Source organism: Mytilus californianus, unplaced genomic scaffold (assembly GCF_021869535.1).
Source record: "Mytilus californianus isolate M0D057914Y unplaced genomic scaffold, xbMytCali1.0.p SCAF_10, whole genome shotgun sequence".
Classification (NCBI taxonomy): Eukaryota; Metazoa; Mollusca; class Bivalvia; order Mytilida; family Mytilidae; genus Mytilus; species Mytilus californianus.
Genome location: NW_026262582.1, coordinates 6,934,761 through 6,952,559, shown reverse-complemented (window position 1 = coordinate 6,952,559; position 17,799 = coordinate 6,934,761). Strand labels below are relative to the sequence as shown.

At 31.4% G+C, this 17,799-nt stretch overlaps 1 protein-coding gene across 1 annotated transcript; it reads right to left on the bottom strand.

The window, feature by feature from the left end:
- Positions 1-323: 323 nt before the first annotated feature.
- LOC127717535 (angiopoietin-related protein 6-like) lies at positions 324-12,118 on the bottom strand. Its single transcript, XM_052223211.1, has 7 exons — positions 11,732-12,118; positions 10,818-10,908; positions 10,372-10,554; positions 8,849-8,973; positions 6,410-6,506; positions 4,366-4,530; positions 324-1,480 (listed from the first exon to the last, which is right to left on the bottom strand). Exons 1-7 carry the CDS (start codon positions 12,086-12,088, stop codon positions 1,218-1,220), a joined length of 1,281 nt encoding a protein of 426 aa, XP_052079171.1. The 5' UTR covers positions 12,089-12,118; the 3' UTR covers positions 324-1,217.
- Between the last annotated feature and the right edge of the window lie 5,681 nt (positions 12,119-17,799).

The window sequence follows — 17,799 nt, the reverse complement described above, 5'->3', positions numbered from 1 at the left end:
CGTCTTTTCTGCCAGGCTGCACATATTTAAAAGAGGATGCATAAAAAAGTTTAACATATCGTCTGGTCTTGAGTATTTTTCTGCGAGCATTCTGACATTGGTCAAACACATTTATTATATATATATTTCCGTTCATTTCAGATGAATAAATGTATAATTCATTTTTCTCAATAATTTCGAATAAATGTATTGAGCTTTCTGTTTTGCTTTCCTAATTGACATCGGTAATTTTCAGAGCTGCAATGTTTGAAAAACACCGGGAATACCATTACAACCCCCCCCCCCCCCCCCCCCGCAAAAAAAAAAAAACAAAAAAAAACAGTAAAAACAAACAACAGTGCAGAATTATTACATTGAAAACTGAAGATGAGGAACACTAACACAACACTATTTTCTACTGTTGATATGAATTTTAATTAATTTTGATATCAGAAGGATATGGATTATATATTATAACTCAGTGACCTAAAACTATTTGTATCATATTGTACTAATATTTGCTAGCGTAAGATCCCAAGTCTTTAATTGATACTTTAAATATTGCCTTGCGTCAGCCACCTTTAGTAATTGTCATACACTATGGAATTATAGTCTCGGACCGATATGACGTGTCTGTGTTTTTGAAGGTGTTCGATTTTTTATTTTTTTGCTATAGTTATATTTCAGGCTATGTGAGATAATTTGATAACGAATATTAAATATTCCTGACAAATTATTTACTAAAAAGAAATTATTTCAATTTTGAACTGAATTTATCAGAATTAGATTATATGACACTTCGTCGATAAAGAAACAAAATGGTTTAAGCACTTCTTCTGTTGTTCTTATATTTGAAATAAATATTGAAATTTTCTTCACATGTACTGTAAATGTACTATTTTGAATTTCTTTTAAATTATGAAACATGTTCACAACTCATAAAACTGGTTGAAACCTGCCAGTTCCGGTAGCAAAAATTGCAATGTAATTTCAACTTGAAACTTATATCTACACAAGGAGTCGGTTTCACAAAAAAGCTTACGACTAAGATTGATCGTAAGTATAGTGAATTGTTCATGGCTTAAAACCAATCTTAGTCGTAAGTTTTTTTAGTGAAAACGACTCAAGGAATCTGCTAAACGGTTTGCGCTTCTTTTGAAAATACGTGCATTGACCACTTTAAGAAAGCGTAATTTGTTTTCTTTCGAATATATAAATTTGAAGCCATAAAACGTCTCTTAGTGTCGTTTAATCATAATTTTAGTAGTTTTTAGTGAATACTGATATCCTTTCCATTTCTCCCATACGATCCCATTGGCTTCAGAGGAGTACTGTCCTCCTAAATATTCTCTATTCAAATTAGCTAGATGACATGCATTGTACCACCATGCTCCCTTAAACCTTGCTGCACAGTTGTCTTGATATCTGTCGTTATCTCTGTCTATGGTGGAAAACATCATACCGTTGTGGTTTTGGTCACCAGGATACGACAGGCTATCTCCTGGAAAGAAGAAACAATAAATATAAATAACGTGTGAAGTGCTAAATAATTTATCAAGGTAAAAGAAAAAAGATAGAATATTAGGACATCGTTTAAGTCACTCAACTTTAAAAATCTAAAAGTTTATAAAACTATGAAGCATCAATATACGATCTTTGTTTCTATTGGTAGTAGTAGTATATTCTGAAGTTGTCTTTCACTTGTACTTGAGAATTTTCAAAATTTTGCGAATTTCAGAAAAGTGAAATGAATGCCAAATATCCTTAATTTTTCAAAGATTAATGTATCCCAAATGCATTTTATATATAAGTGCTAGTAGGAAGTTGGAATCCTTTTGAATTTACCTTGGAGTTCGGTATTTTGTTTTAATTTTTCACCTATATTTCTCCAAAAGTCCTTTTATTTTTATACAAAAACATGACTATTAAAAATGCACCACTTTCATATAACGATCAATTATAAAACGGAAGCACAAGTACACAACACGAATTCGCCGTTTTAAATTCTAATGCATTCTGGGTAATATTTTCAAAAGAGTACACCAAAAATCTTTGATTGGCTACCATAGACGTCCAAAACAATTAAAATTCTACCAATGACGCGACGTAGTTTTCATCTTGGGATACGAATAATGAGTTTACTAATGGTCCTTAAGATTTTGAAACAGTAAATTAAAATCATACATTACAAATGAATGCTTGTAGTTACCCAAAGCTAGCTCAAAATATTTGACCTGCTAATTATGTAACATCGTACTATCTTATATTTAAAATTAAATTAAAAAAAAAAATTTCACTAACTTTAACAATACCATGCTTCCAAACATTACATTGGACAATTTGTGATGATTATTGACAGATTGCTTACATTTTGCGAGTGATGACAGTTTCATAAACAGCGAAAGATCCAAAAAGAAACAATTGCAGAGTACAACGTGAACGTTCAAATATATTGTCCATGTTTTGTGACTTACTGAGTTTCACACATTTTGGAAATTGCTTACATCTCATTTATTCCAGTAAACTTTATATTCGAATCCAAAACCCACCAGGGTTGCCTCATATATAAGTGTGTTGTTTGAAATTAACAGAGAAGGATGAATTTAAACTAGGATCTGTTTGAATCTTGACGATAGGACTTTTTTGATATGTAGATTCCCGATTTGAAGTTATATACTCTCTGTCTTATTGCTAGGCGTTTACATACACGTGAATATCAATGCTTACATCACAAGTTGGATGTTTTAATTACACAAACATGGATGTGATCTTAACACAAACATTGCTCCAACAGAATTACGATAAAGATGGAATTAATTAACACTCCGTAAATTTTGCAGTACGCTATTTAAATTGCTTGACCGATACAACATGTCTGTATCTCCACTGACAAGAGATGTGTTTTCTGGTTGCAAATCGTACAAAAATGTAAAAAAAACAAATATACCAAACTCCTAGGAAAATTCAAAACGGAACTTTATTTATCAAATTGCAAAATAAAAAAGCATAAACACATCAAGCAAATAGAAATAACTGCAATTTTTTTGCCTTTGTACAGGCATTTCTTTTTTGTCGAAAACGTTGGATTAAACCTGGTTTTATAGCTAGCTAAATCTCTCACTAGTACACAATATACCAGATATATCAAGAAATAACCACGATATATTAAATGATAACAAATTCGATAGCCTAATTGAAAAATTTTGGAGGAGTTCAACGATCTAATAGATATAAGAAGATGTGGTATGAGTTTTTATACAATGCTATCGAGTTCAACCAACCCTACCGATATTTCATGTTCTTATATTTTCCATTATTACTCTTAAGTAGTGATACTAATCGATTGACACTTTCTTTAAAGTCATTCAAAACATATTGTACAATCTGAATGAATACGGATAAGATTAAATTCAAGCGAAGTTTGTAGAAGTTTAAGACAGTGACAAAAAAAAAAAAAAAAACCGAAAACCACACGAAGTACATGTCATGCGTCCGAAGCACTTTTCTTGATTACCCTTATTAGGAACGCTCAAAGCCGAATATTTGAAAGCCAAAGATATATAAAAACCGAAACAGTTGAAGTTGAATTACCCAAAAAGAACTTAAAAATAGCAAAATCCATCTAAGGTCAACTTTGCCTGAGGATAGTGTGCTACAGGTTTTTTGTCTTCAAATGAATAAATAAGAACATTATATGTTTGCAGGTTGATTGGTCGCAAAAGAGAGGCGAAGGATATCAAAGAGACATTCAAAATCATAAGTCAAAAATTAACTGACAACGCCATGGCTAAATATGAAAAAGACAAGCTGACAAACAACAGTACATCAAACACTACATAGAAAAAGAAAATCAAAGACTGAGCAACACGAAACCCACCGAAAACAGGGGGTGGGGGGTGGGGGGGGGGGGGGGGGGTGGGGGGGTGGGGGTGGGGGGATGGGGGGGGGGGGGGGTGAGTAAAGGTGCTCAGAAGGGTAAGCAGATCCTGCTCCACATATGGCACCTATCGTGTTGCTCAAGTTAGTACAAAACCGGTGATATGTCTAATTCGGTAGGTCACAATCGGGGGGAAAGGGACGGGAAGGCGTCCGTAAAATTTACAAAGGAACGATTTTAACATTACTCTTTGAAATTCTTTGTTCAATAGCTTTCTTATGAGCAGCAAACCTCTATAGGGGAAATCATGATAGGAAATACATATCCTTGAATATCGTATCAACTGGGAGATATATACTCCATACACAACCGCCGCTTAAATGTTGGTACATAAAAATTAAAAGTTCACAATTTGGCAACTAAAATCTTTCTTCGTAAAGATTTGTTTTCAACAGACCATCCTTATCAAATTCTAGATGTAAGGGTCAGGTGTAAATTATTATCTTTACCTGCATTTCCGCTATATCCTTCGACATTCAAAATATAATTGGTGGCAGCATCTCCTATACTGAATTCGCTGTACTCTGCGTATCGTGAATTCCCTTCAAAATCTTCAAGGTGAATGTAAAGCTTGTAATTTGCAGTTGATGTGAGATGATGCATATACTTATTTCCTGTTCAAAAGGGAAACAAATTCATTAAACTGAACTGATTTTGTTTTATCGCTTATCTATGACTTTGAAAACAAGAGGGACTATTTCACCGAAGAGAAATAGCCCTGAGATGAGATGTAGCTGAGATATTTCGTCGGCTTGGTCGCTCTTGTCTTGCGGAATGTATTTTGCTACACGACTGAAAGGATAACATTCTTAGCCTAGCTTATAATAGAAAATTATCAAACAAAAAGATTATTGTTAAAGTTAGGAAAATAACAGTAAAGCTTAATGTTAAGGACGTTCGCTACTCTCTTTCAAAATAACAAGCTTTTTAAACGACTGTTATAAATTGAAAGTATATGAATAAAGGAACTAAAAAAGCAGAAAAAAATAAAAGGTTCGTGCGCTTGTTTTCGAGATATCAGCCGTTCAAAATTTGTCGGTAAGTGATGTTCTCTTAAATTTTTCATACATTTAACATTGCCATCTTTTTCCTTTCAAAAAAGAAGAAAAAATACAATGATTTTATAAGATCTTCAAATATGGCTTTTTAAACAGTATGTAATAAATTATTTAAAGAAAAGCAGGTGTTAGTGGGCAAAATTTTCAATGGCAGTACATAAATAAAACCAGAGGATTCCGAATATCTAACAAAAAGTCAAAAACAACAGTAGCGACAACAGGAGCGAACATCCTTTGATGGAATATACAGCTGAGTTTGTATTATCATCAATATTATAGTCCTTTATTCAGTGGATGTGCTTGGTTCCTCTTTGTCACATATGTTTTGTCTATTGGGGTGGTATGAATAAGACCGATGATGTCCTCATTTGAGTTATCTTACGTTTTTCATCCCGAGTATTTTATAAATGACTAAACGGTCATGGTTTTCTTAATTATTGATTGATTGATTGATTGATTGATGTTTTCCCTAATTATTAGCGGCTTAACTGTGACCGGTAATTGGTTGCAACATTTTCCTTTTACCGTTCATAAGTAGTTTTTTTTTGGCATTTATTTAACATCTTCTTACTTTTTATTCGGGACAATGATTTGTAAAAAAATATTGTAACAAAACTTGATACATAAACTTAATAAACAGTTGTGACAAGAGCGTATGCTTCTCCCTTGTTTTACATCTTAAAATAGTTGTAAAAAAAAATGGGATATTCAAAAGCCTTTTAATCAGAAGAACATACAATGACTCTGTCAAATAATGAGGATACTGATAGGCATATACGTATTGTGTCAATTATAACTGCTTAAAGTCCCATAACTCTAAAATGCCAAAGCAAGAAAATTTCAAAATCAAGTTTCCATGTGTTAATTGCGAAATAATTTGTTCCAAGCTCACTATATCTAGTGCATGAAATATAAAATATGCCTTTTATTTATCTGACTGTCAAAGTCTCCTAACTCTTGGATGATGTATCGTATTTTGCATTAAGCAAACGGTGATTTATGTTCACAAATTAAAACTGTCAGTAATTCAGTCCCAGCACATTCAATTTACGGAACAAAACGAGAAATGTTGATTAAATATAACTGTCAAAGTCCTGAAATCGTGATCAGAACGGATATTTTCTTTATCAATCCTAAATAATGTAAAGGTTTGAGGAATTCAATCAAGCATACTGGTGCGGTGAAAAAAGATTGCCTGAATTTAAACGATTAAAACCGTAACTCTGGAACGACAAAGCAAAACAAAATTAAATCGAAATGGAGCTTTCGCCGTCAATTATAATGTTGTTTTGAAATTACATAAGCAAATTTGAGTTATCTAACGAAGTGTTGAGGACAAATTTATATACAGATGAAAGGCAGACGGACAATGACGTACCATATAGCCTACTTTTTTCGATTTTTTTTGAAAATATAAAAAAAAAATAAAAAATACCTAGCCAAAATTCTGATATCAAATTTCCAAATCCATCCTCGTAATCAGACCATCCTCTGTAAAAATCGATAGTGCCATTTATTCTCCTTTGGAAAACCTATAAGCAAAAACAATTATAAATGACATTTTTTTTTAATTGACAAATGAGGACAAATCCTTTATATTGTTTTAAATGCGGACACTCTTTTGAGTAAAGTGTCTTCAATTTAAAATCTGAATTATCAACAAATCAAAGCAGATAACTCGGAAAACAAAAATAATTCTCACGAAACTTTCGGTGCATAGCGAAATGATGATCAAAGGCAGATAACTCGAGGAAAAACAGCAATAAGTCAAGCAAAACTTTAGATGCATAACGAAGTGGTGATTAAAGGTGGATAACTCGAAAAAAAAGAAACAACTTTTCGCACGAAACATTAGTAGCGAAATGATAATTACAAGACATGATTTACTTCTGCGATGAATCTATATTTTTGGCATAAATAAGATATGCATAATGCATACCCTTTGTGTTGTTAATGATAAAAAGGTATGTGTTTTCCGTATTGAGCTATAAACAGAAATCTTGATCTTATCAGGAGAACGAATTGTAATATTGACATTTCAATAATAAAGTTGATAAAAAAAAAAAACACCTATTCGGAAAACAATTATAAATCTTTACATTCAAAATGCACTTTCGGTTTAAGACAATACCCAACGTTATGCTGATTCCAGAAATATATGATTGAATGTAAATCTCAAAGGGGGGAACACTATAAAATTACTGTCTTTTGATGAGGTTAACATGCAGTTTCATTGACTTTTGAAAACTGATTTTCACAATGGCCGACGATTCAACCACATATTTACCGAATCAAAAATTATTGCTTTATTCCATTTTGCAAGAGAAAACAATGTATTTGATGTCAAATATTAACAAAAAACCAATTGTTTATCAAACATTTTACCATAACGTTTCATGTAAAAGGGCGTAACGTTCCTCGCGTAGAATATCACTTTTCTTTAGGTGAATATATCTTTTTATTCAAAATCCAATTCCTAAAGGGAAATCGTACTAAAATAATGCCAATATAGAATAATATACAATTATTGTTTTTGATGAGGTATATATGTTGTTTTATTGACTTTTGAAAAAATTATATTCACTAAGGCCAACTGTCAAAAGTCAATTATACCACATATTTACCGAAGCAAAAGAAAGTTGAGAGAAATATATTTAATGACAACTATTTACCAAAACCAATTGTCATCAAACGATTTTAACATAATTATACCCGTAAAAGCAAGCGACTTTCAGTGCGGTGTATGTCATTTTTCATCGGGTGTATATGCTTTTTTATTTGAAATCCAACTCATAAAGGGAAAACGTACTAAAATAATACCCATATGGAATATTCCCATGTATTCGCAAGATACCCTTCCGACAGAAATATCGCAACTTACAATTGAGTACAAATATTTTTTTTGATATCTCATACAGTTGGTCAGGAGAATCGATAAGAGGCAAAAATCTTAAATAAAAAATAATCTTGACCTGTAATATTCATCCCACGTTTTTTTGGTGGACCAAGGAATGAAAAATAAAAGATCAGGCGGGGGGAATTAGAACAAATCAAAAGGTATTTCACGACTTATCTCATAAATCAGCATCCTGTTCTTTTTAAAAATATTATTTCTAAATCATAATGATCATAATAATAGTAACGATAATAATAATAATAATAATAGTAATAATAATAATAATAATAATAATAATGATAATAATTGTAAAAATAATAGTTAAATAAATAAATCGAAACGGGAAATCGGAATATTCAATACATAATGGTCTAGTTAAATACCTATATCATTCTTCTCAAATCATAAACATTGATTCAACAAAATCAATCAAACATACCTGTTGAGGGTAAAAAGTGTATGAAATTCCGTTCTTTTAATTATTATAACAATGGTATATGTATACCTTTGTTGATGTACTGTTTACCACAACAATCATAATAATAATACCTAAACAATGAATTCAGTACAAAAAAATAAGTACAATTGCGTGCTATAGTTTAGCATTCCAGCAAATTAGATGCACATTCTTTGGTACGCACACACCCGATGAAGGTTAACTCATTTTCACGTGTTTGACATATACCATGTATTATTTGTATGATTCATACAAAAGCTAAAAGTAATCATTTCAGTTACAATCACATCCTGCTGTGTCCATGTTACAGTAAACATCAAACATTGTACAAATAACGCATCATGCCTGGATGCCTAAATTGCAATGTTGTACATCTGACGCGCGTTTCGGGTCCAAAAGACTCATCTTCGACGCTCGAATAAAAAAACAAAAAGACCAAATAAAGAACGAGGTTGAAGACCATACCATATTTGTTATCTGTACCTATAACAATAGTAAGTTTACATCTTCACTTAACTTACCGTCCATCCAAATCCTGCTGTTTCCATGTCACAGTAAACATCAAATTTTGTATCTTTTGGATAAATTGTATAAACTCCTGATACACTTCCTTGTGAAAAGTCGTTACAGTCACGTGGTACAAATTCTATAAAACATGTTTATTTTGGTGAATTTTTTGTTGATTTTTAGAATTTTTTTTAGTAAAAACAGGAAAATTATGATATACTGGTACGTTGTCCTTGTCTTAGGTTTTAATAGATAATGTTATATTTGTGCTTTTGAAAATTAACCAGCTTTCGGTACTTGCCAATAAACTTCTTACAACGAGTGAATAACAATAAATTGAGTATAGAAACAGTGAATCTTTAAAGAGACAACCCGACAAAAGAGCAGAACACAGCCAAAGGTCGCCAAATGAGTCTTCAACACAATGAAAAAACCCTGCAACCGGAAGGGGCTTCAGCTGGCACGTAAACAGTAATGTATACTAGTTCAACGAAAATGAACGTCGCACTTAACTCAGAAACATACAAATGAACCAAAACAATACGATAGTCTTTATACTCAATACAATCATTTAGCCAATATCATTAGTTTCACGTTCAGATATGTTGAAACAGACCTGTTACTTATAAACCTATATTTAAAAAAATATTAATTGGAATTTTAGAAAGGTAGAAGTTCATGAAACCTGACAAGAACAAACAATCGACTATATCAACCGTATATGAAGAAATGGAAAGCAACTGTAATATTCCTGACTGAGTACAGGCATTTTTCTGACGAAACCTGATTTCATAGCTAGCTTGATCCCAGTTATATGACATCTGTCTATAGATCAGTTATACATGCTATGTTGACAAAATTGAGTGAGCAATCGGAACAGACAGAATTGGCAAACGCAACATTAACTATGATCCGACAGCCAAAACTGTGTTTGCATGTCATGTATTCCTATGCTTCATATCCCGATCTCTTTAATCGAATAGGCCCCTTGATCATAATATGAAATAACTATGTATCGATAGGCAACTTCACGGTTTGTTCGGCCATATTCAATAGGGGCAATTTTTTGGAAAGAGGTGGACATAGTGTGATAGTACGGGAAATCCTATGCATGTTTCCAATTACTGCTCAGATTTAATGAGGTTTTCCCGTATTTTTCAGACCATTTCTACCTCCATTATGAACATCTGTCCCCTATTCAATATGGCCGAACTAACCATGAAGTTGCCTATCGATACATAGTTATTTCATATTATGATCAAGGACACACCCAGCTTTATCAGTTTTCTAGCATTTACTTATACATATACTGATGTATATTCTCCTGTTTTGTCTATGACATGCATTTGGTATTTCTAGTTAATAATTTAGATATTTGTTATTTAAGCCTTGTATCCATATTAGAAAGTACATTTGAAGTTTGTTTAGTAAACTAGAAGTGAAATGCATTTCAACAGCAAGGATTTACTTTCATCCCTTTTGTTATATTATTTTAGCATACATTTTTACTATTTTCAAATAAGTGCTAGAAACTTACTGTTGTCTGTGCATGAGAACATCTTATTCCATTTTCCCTTCTCATTACATACTATGAAGGGACGTCCTATCATGAAATATCCTGCTTTACATTCAAATTGATTTCCAGCTTTCAGATTTCTATATAAGCCAAACGTTTCAATACAAACAGATTTATCTGTTATCGGGATAGGATCCTTACAATCTGAAAATGAACATAAAAAAGTTGGAGATTTATAGAAAGTTCAAATAATTCTTTTTTAAATTATGACATCAGTATCCAATTATGTCTTTCAAATCAACGCGCACAATTTTTTTTTATAGATCTTCTTTCAGATTGAGATAGTAGTATTATAAAGACATGAACTTCCTTTAGAAAATAATCGAACTAAAACTTTCAAGGGGAATGGAGCATACAATTCTTGAAAAATAGACGTGTGTGAATATTTTGGTGTTATTATCACTTACAAACAGATGTACAGTTATTTCCACCAGTTCTTAGTTTTGAGCATTTTTCTCCGGCAAAACAAGTGTGGTCTGCACATGATCCAGCCAGAGACTTTACAAAGATAAACACATATACAGATAAAGCAATTACAAAGGTAGTGATATTTTAAACAACAAATTTGATATTTTTCAGGCGAATATCTATACTACTAAAATAACGAGGTCCAATTTGTAAACCGGCATGACATAAAATCGAAGAATAAAAAAATTCAACTTTATAACTAACATAGGATAATGGTGTTGATTAAAAATTCAGGCTTTTTTGTTTTCCACATAATTAATATTACCAATAATAAGTTCCGGGTCGAATCCGATACCGATATCAATAGTATGTATCTCTTTCTACAGGTATGAATCGCCGTTCTCTATCGGTCCACTTTTACATAGTAGGATGACAAATGCGCTATATACAAATAAACACCCGCACCTACTAAAATTTCATATCCACACGCAAGCAAACGTGTAACATGTAGTTTCCGGTTGAAGTAAGAAAACCAGAACGGGTTCAAAAAAAAGATTTTGAAAGCAGAGAAAACTGTGCACCTTATAATCAGCATGACTTTATCAGATGACAATACGAATACTAAAAATCCAGGCTAAAAATAAGGCGTAGGTATTATTATTTATTCAAGAACCTATGGGAGTGTTTTAGGATATATGTATTATTCAAGCTATTTTGATAATTTTCTCTTCTGAATCTTGAATCTTGAATTGGGTAATGGATATATCATACATAAATAATTTGCTCCTTTTATAGAAATGACAACGAATTGTCATTCGAATAATTTACTTTTTTGTTAAAGCTTTGCATAATTGAATCTAAAATGATATATAATATCAGATCAAGATACATTTTAAAGAATATGAAACCTTACCTTAGACCAGGTTGATCGTTTAGTATAGATACTCCCTGCTTCGATCTGCAGATTTTCCCCAGCAGTAAGATGACCAAGTAAATCGCATAACTTCCAATTCTTTCTATAATTCATAGCTACACACCATGATGTCAAAAAGCATTCCCTTGCACATTCCACCAAACTGAGCTGTTGCAATCGACGAAGTATATTAGATTGCTGACTTCTGTCATGTTGTAGATACCCAATACCATCTATATTGTTATGATGCTTGCACTCGAAGTCATCTTGTTCACAAAATTCCTCCAATAAACATCTATATTGATTGTACAAAGTTACGAAAATTATGAAAGCCAAGCCTTTCATCAAAACTTCCATCTCATCTTTTATGACAGACAATTCGTCTATGAAATGGTTTTTCCGGTATTAAGTAAACTTTAGTATGCATGGTCAATAGTATGTGAAATTTACAAATGCTTACTTTTAAACTCATGTAAATTATTTACACCATTTTAAGGCTTGTTAATCGTCATGCACAACCAATTGATCATACATAGTTGAAAATAAGAACTCAGTTAAAAGGACATAGATAATTGATTAATATTCAATGAAGCGTTATAAACTGAAATTTTAACTTTTTAAGAACTGAATAATTAATTCTAGTTTCGCAACAAAATATAAATATACGGTTGTGGATATCGAGTTCTAATTTTAATGATACATATTCCGAAAAGATAAAGTTAAACACAGAGTAAAATCGATGAGTACTTTTAGGTTATTAAACAACCATATCAATCATGATGCATATATAAATCGAAGTTGTCTTCTATACATGTTGAAGACGTGTAGAAATTAAAGACGTGTCGAAGTTGTGTAGAAGTTGAAGACGTGTAGAAGTTGTGTAGAAGTTGAAGACGTGTCGCAGTTGTCCTCTATACATGTTGAAGGCGTTGAAGACCCGTTGATGGCCTTCAGCTGTTATCTGCTCTTTGGTTGGGTTGTTGTCTCTCTGATATATTCCCCCTTTCAATTCTTAACTTGATGTTTACTTATGTGAATCAGGAATCTCATGAGTTATTGCAACAATATACGGTCATAAAAGCGTCCAAAGATGATTAAAATGGAATTGATGGAAAATTGGAATAAAAAAAATCGATCGGCATTCAAGTTTTAGAATGCAAAACAATAAGACTTTCAAATTTGATTGCGAAAAAATAAACCCTTTAATTGTTAAACATGATAAAGTAGAAATAAACCCTTTCATTCTTAAACATGTTAAAGGAAAAAAAAACCCTTTCATTGTTAAACATGTTTTAGTAAAAATAAACCTTTTCATTGTTAAACATGTTAAAGTAAAAATAAACCCTTTCATTGTTAAACATGTTAAAGTAAAAATAAACCCTTTCATTGTTAAACATGTTAAAGTAAAAATAAACCCTTTCATTGTTAAACATGTTCAAGTAAAAACTAAACCCTTTCATTGTTAAAAATGTTAAAGAAATAAATTAACACTTTCATTGTTAAACATGTTAAAGAAAATAAAAAAAACCCTTTCATTGTTAAACATGTTAAAGTAAAAACTAAACCCTTTCATTGTTAAACATGTTAAAGAAAAAATAAACCCTTTCATTGTTAAACATGTTAAAGTAAAAATAAACCCTTTCATTGTTAAACATGTTAAAGTAAAAATAAACCCTTTCATTGTTAAACATGTTAAAGAAAAAAATAAACCCTTTCATTGTTAAACATGTTAAAGTAAAAATAAACCCTTTCATTGTTAAACATGTTAAAGAAAAAAATAAACCCTTTCATTGTTAAACATGTTAAAGAAAAAAAATGATAAAAAACCATGCTTAAAGTTTACCATTCCACACTCAAATGTAATACTGAGAGGATCTTCCGTTCATCCTTAAGGAGATTTAAACTGACAGCAGGGGACAACCTTGACTTAAAAAAGCCTTTTCAGTTTTAAGATTGACCTTATACACAGACCATAACCAGTACAAGCAAAGTATAGTCAAAGCAGCAAGGTCAGCTGACACTTCTTACTTGCCGTGATTTATTATTTGATAGCAAATGAACCCGGAAACAGGATGATATACTGATACGGCTAGAGAATTACGTTTATGCAAATGTTTTTATTACGTAGTGTGAATAAGTATGCCCTGCCTGCAAATCAATTAGCCGTAATTTTATACAAAAATTTTATTTTTCTTAGCCAAACATTACTTAATTACTCTATTCATTTAAATTAACGTCTGTTTTACTTATAAGGAAATTGTGTAATTACATAAAATCTGCTTTGTAAATCAGATCACATATTGTTACTTTAAGTTGATTGCTTCTTATTGTGCTTTTTATGTATTGCTTTCTGTTGTTTATCATTAGTCATATTGTAAATATGTAGTCGTTGCTATAGCATATGTTATGATTTTTGTAATAAAGTATTCATTCATTCATACATGACCAAGTGTTCTAAGACCAACGCTCAAGTTTTGAAACAGTGCTGTTCTAATTGTATGTTATTATTTTCGTCCAAATATTATGTAATGAATTTATAGCATATTTCTTTCTGATATCTCTTAACCAATACAAACGAAATTAATTGAAATCAAATTAAACAGATTGCGATCTGAATTCAAAACTATTCTTTATTTGTCTCTTTGTACAGAAAGGAAATGTTAAATTATAATGCTTTATTCGTGTGCAGTCAACAAGCATCTATGAAAAACAAAAGAAGAAACAGATTCTTCTCCATTGTTCTTTCAACTGATATTATTCAAATAAACATGCTTTCAGGGTAAATACATTCATATATTATTCAATTGGATGATTGCAGAAACAAAACACACAATCTGTGTTTTTTTTTATACAAACACATGCCGATAAAAACCCTTCTAATCTAAGGTCTTAACTCCTGACCAAAATGTCCTGACCATGTCCGTCTTATATGACATATACATGTTTAAATGAAAGTAGCAACTTTAAATGAAATGTTATCAAGCAAGTAAACCAACATCCTGAAATTATTAGCAGTCGAGAAAAGGGAAAAGTGCCATACTTACTGCATGTACATTAAAAAAACCGGCAAAAGCTGGGATTGAAATATTATGAGAGGGTTATACAATAAGCACTAACATTAGAATTGATTGATTTTATTTACTATTTATGTATATATAATAATTCAAACAGTCTTTTTTTCTGTACAACGATCTACCAATGCTCTTTTCAATAATTAAAAGTATGACACTTTTCTGTTTTATTATTATTATAGTTTATTGTTTATTGCAAAGTCAACTTCCAGAAAACCCTCACATGTTTCAGTGTTGACTATTCACCAGAAAACCCTCACATGTTTCAGTGTTGACTATTTATTCCTTTATGTGTATGAAAGTATTATAACAGCGAAAAACTTTCCCGTGTGACTTTAAATTCCAACTTTTTTTTCACGTACAATTCACACGAATGGTTTAAAATAAAGTATTTTAAATAACATCTTAACCTTTCAATTAATTAAAATCATAAAAAATACATTTTTAAATGTTCACGTGAAAAATATCACGCTAGAAGCATGTGAAAATCAATTTATAGAAATTGTCATGTATAAGCTCGTTTGAGGGGAATTTCTTGTGAGGTTCATGTGAAATTCAAACGCAAACATACATAGAAACGGTCTATTTGATAACAACTGCATACAGTCTTTTTTTTGTATATACATTGTATCATAGGTCAAATTTGTTTGTTCAGTGTATGTTCAATGGTGTTAATATGTCCTTTGATTGAGTTAAGCTATTTCAGTTGATATTTTATAGTATGTCTTTCTATGTTGTGATGTTACACTATTGTTTCAGAAAAAAAGTGAAGGTTTGGTACCATTAAAACGTTTAAACCCGCTGCATTTGTTTGCACCTGTCCTAAATCAGGAATCTGATGTTCAGGAGTTGTCGTTTGTTGATGTGGTTTATACGTGTTTCTCGTATCTCGTTTTTTATATAGATTAGACCGTTGGGTTTCCCGTTTGAATGGTTTTACACTAGTAATGTTTGGGGCCCTTTAAAGCTTACTGTTCGGTGTGAACCAAGGCTCCGTGTTGAAGACCGTACTGTGACCTATAATGGTTTACTTTTATAAATTTTGACTTGGATGGAGAGTTGTCTCATTGGCACTCATACCACATCTTCTTATATCTATTGTATAAAGTATTGAAATAAACAAATCGCGATGTACTGTAAACGCTTTTTTTGCATCGCTGTATCTTGTAACAATCATAAATATTTCCAAATTTACGTATTTGACCAAAAAGGGCAATTTAAAGCTTAGGATTTGGTCACACTATAGATGCGCAACAGCTTTACCCAAAAAGATATTAAACACGCATATCATCTTTGTATAATACATTTTGTAGCAAAAGATTTTTTTTGGTATAGCTATTACTTATTTCTTAATATAAATGTAATAATATCAAAATGAATCTATTTTGCATTAAATGATAGAAGCTTGAAGCCCTAATACCAATATGTAAGACAATATTCAAAAATATAAATACTGACTTATGTTTTATGAACATCTGATGGATGTTGTTTGGTAGATTTATAATACTTTGTAAATTCATGGGAACAAAAGTGTCCTTACCATTTCTACTTTTTACATACTATATGTTACGGTTAATGCTCTGACTTTTTATTATTGTGCTTTTAGTACACAACTCTGAGCAACGCAACGAATGCAAAACATGGAACACGATCTGTTTACCTTACTTGAATTTGAAAAACTGATGATTTCCCACGTTATGATGTTAAGATGTTGTATTTTTTTTTTTTTTTTTTTTTTGCACATAAAATCAAACAGTTGAGATGATCATGTATTATCGAATACATTCCCGTACCAAAGTTATCTCCCCGTCACTTGTTTTTCTTTCATAACTACTGTTTTGAAACTGTAAAATTAACTGTGACATGTTATTGTTTTAAAATTTACACTTGTTTTCATTTCATTACTAGTCCTTTGCAACCTTTAAAAATAGCTGTGACATATTATTTTTTTAGAATCTTAAACATGTTAAACTGTGAATAATATCTAACATATTTTCAATTTCTTAAAATAATTATCAAAACAAACCTGTTATTTGAAAGGTTTTAAACCCTAGTTTGTTGATATATATTATATTTACAAATAACAAAGATAGGTATTTGTGCACAATTTAACAAAAGAACCAATCAAAGAAAACATAAATGCTCTGGAGCAAACAGAAACATCGTACAGATGTTTTTAAAATTGAAATTATGACATGCTCAACTCCTGTCAAGATCAATTACAGACACAACGTACTGAAAAATGTCAGGACTTTGGGGCAGCTAAATAATGCGTACACTGAATTTGTAAATTAAAAATGTCATAAAGTGTTTGAAAAAAAAACGAGACAACCAATGAAACAACCACTATATATAAATAGTGAGTTAAAGCCAGCAGTATATAATAAAAGAACACAATTCAAGAAGCAAATAAAGTACAAGAAGAAGGGAGAAGTACGGGAATTGGCAAAATCTAGTGGGAAACAATAAATTATTCTATGAAGACAATCGGTTTAGACGGTTTTAAAACTTTTCAACAACTATAACATTTAACATTGGAAAATAACACAGTGTGTAGCGGGAGGTTTGGCCAGTCATAAAACCAAGTTCAACCCACCATTTGTTCTTAAAATGTCCTCTACCAAGTCAGGAATATGGTTGTTGTTATCGTATAGTCTGTTTCTATGTATGTTTGCGTTTGTCTTTGTTGTAGGTCAGTGTTTCTTTTGTTCCGTTGTTTTCCTCTTTAGTTGATTGTTTCCCTCGGTGTTGGTTTTTGACCCGGATTTGTTTTCGTTTAATCGATTTATGACTAATGAACAGCGGTATACTACTGTTGCCTTTATTTATTGATTACATTCTAGATATTCAGAACACCAATTGATACTTTCCATTTAACTGTGGCAAAGATAATTGTAACTGATGCTAATGTTTTGCTACTAAAAGATCCTACCTAACTGACACACATTTTGATAAACAGAAAAAAACCATCAGATACGGTTGCAAAAATTTGGACAA

Bases quoted from the DNA above. Each gene is read 5' to 3' on its own strand.
- LOC127717535 (XM_052223211.1), bottom strand. From the start codon at position 12,088: ATGGAAGTTTTGATGAAAGGCTTGGCTTTCATAATTTTCGTAACTTTG. The intron at 6,507-8,848 runs GTAAGTTAAGTG...TTTTGCTTATAG, and splicing joins CAGCAGGATTTGGATGGACG to GTTTTCCAAAGGAGAATAAA. The intron at 1,481-4,365 runs GTAAAGATAATA...TCTTCTTTCCAG, and splicing joins AGGATATAGCGGAAATGCAG to GAGATAGCCTGTCGTATCCT.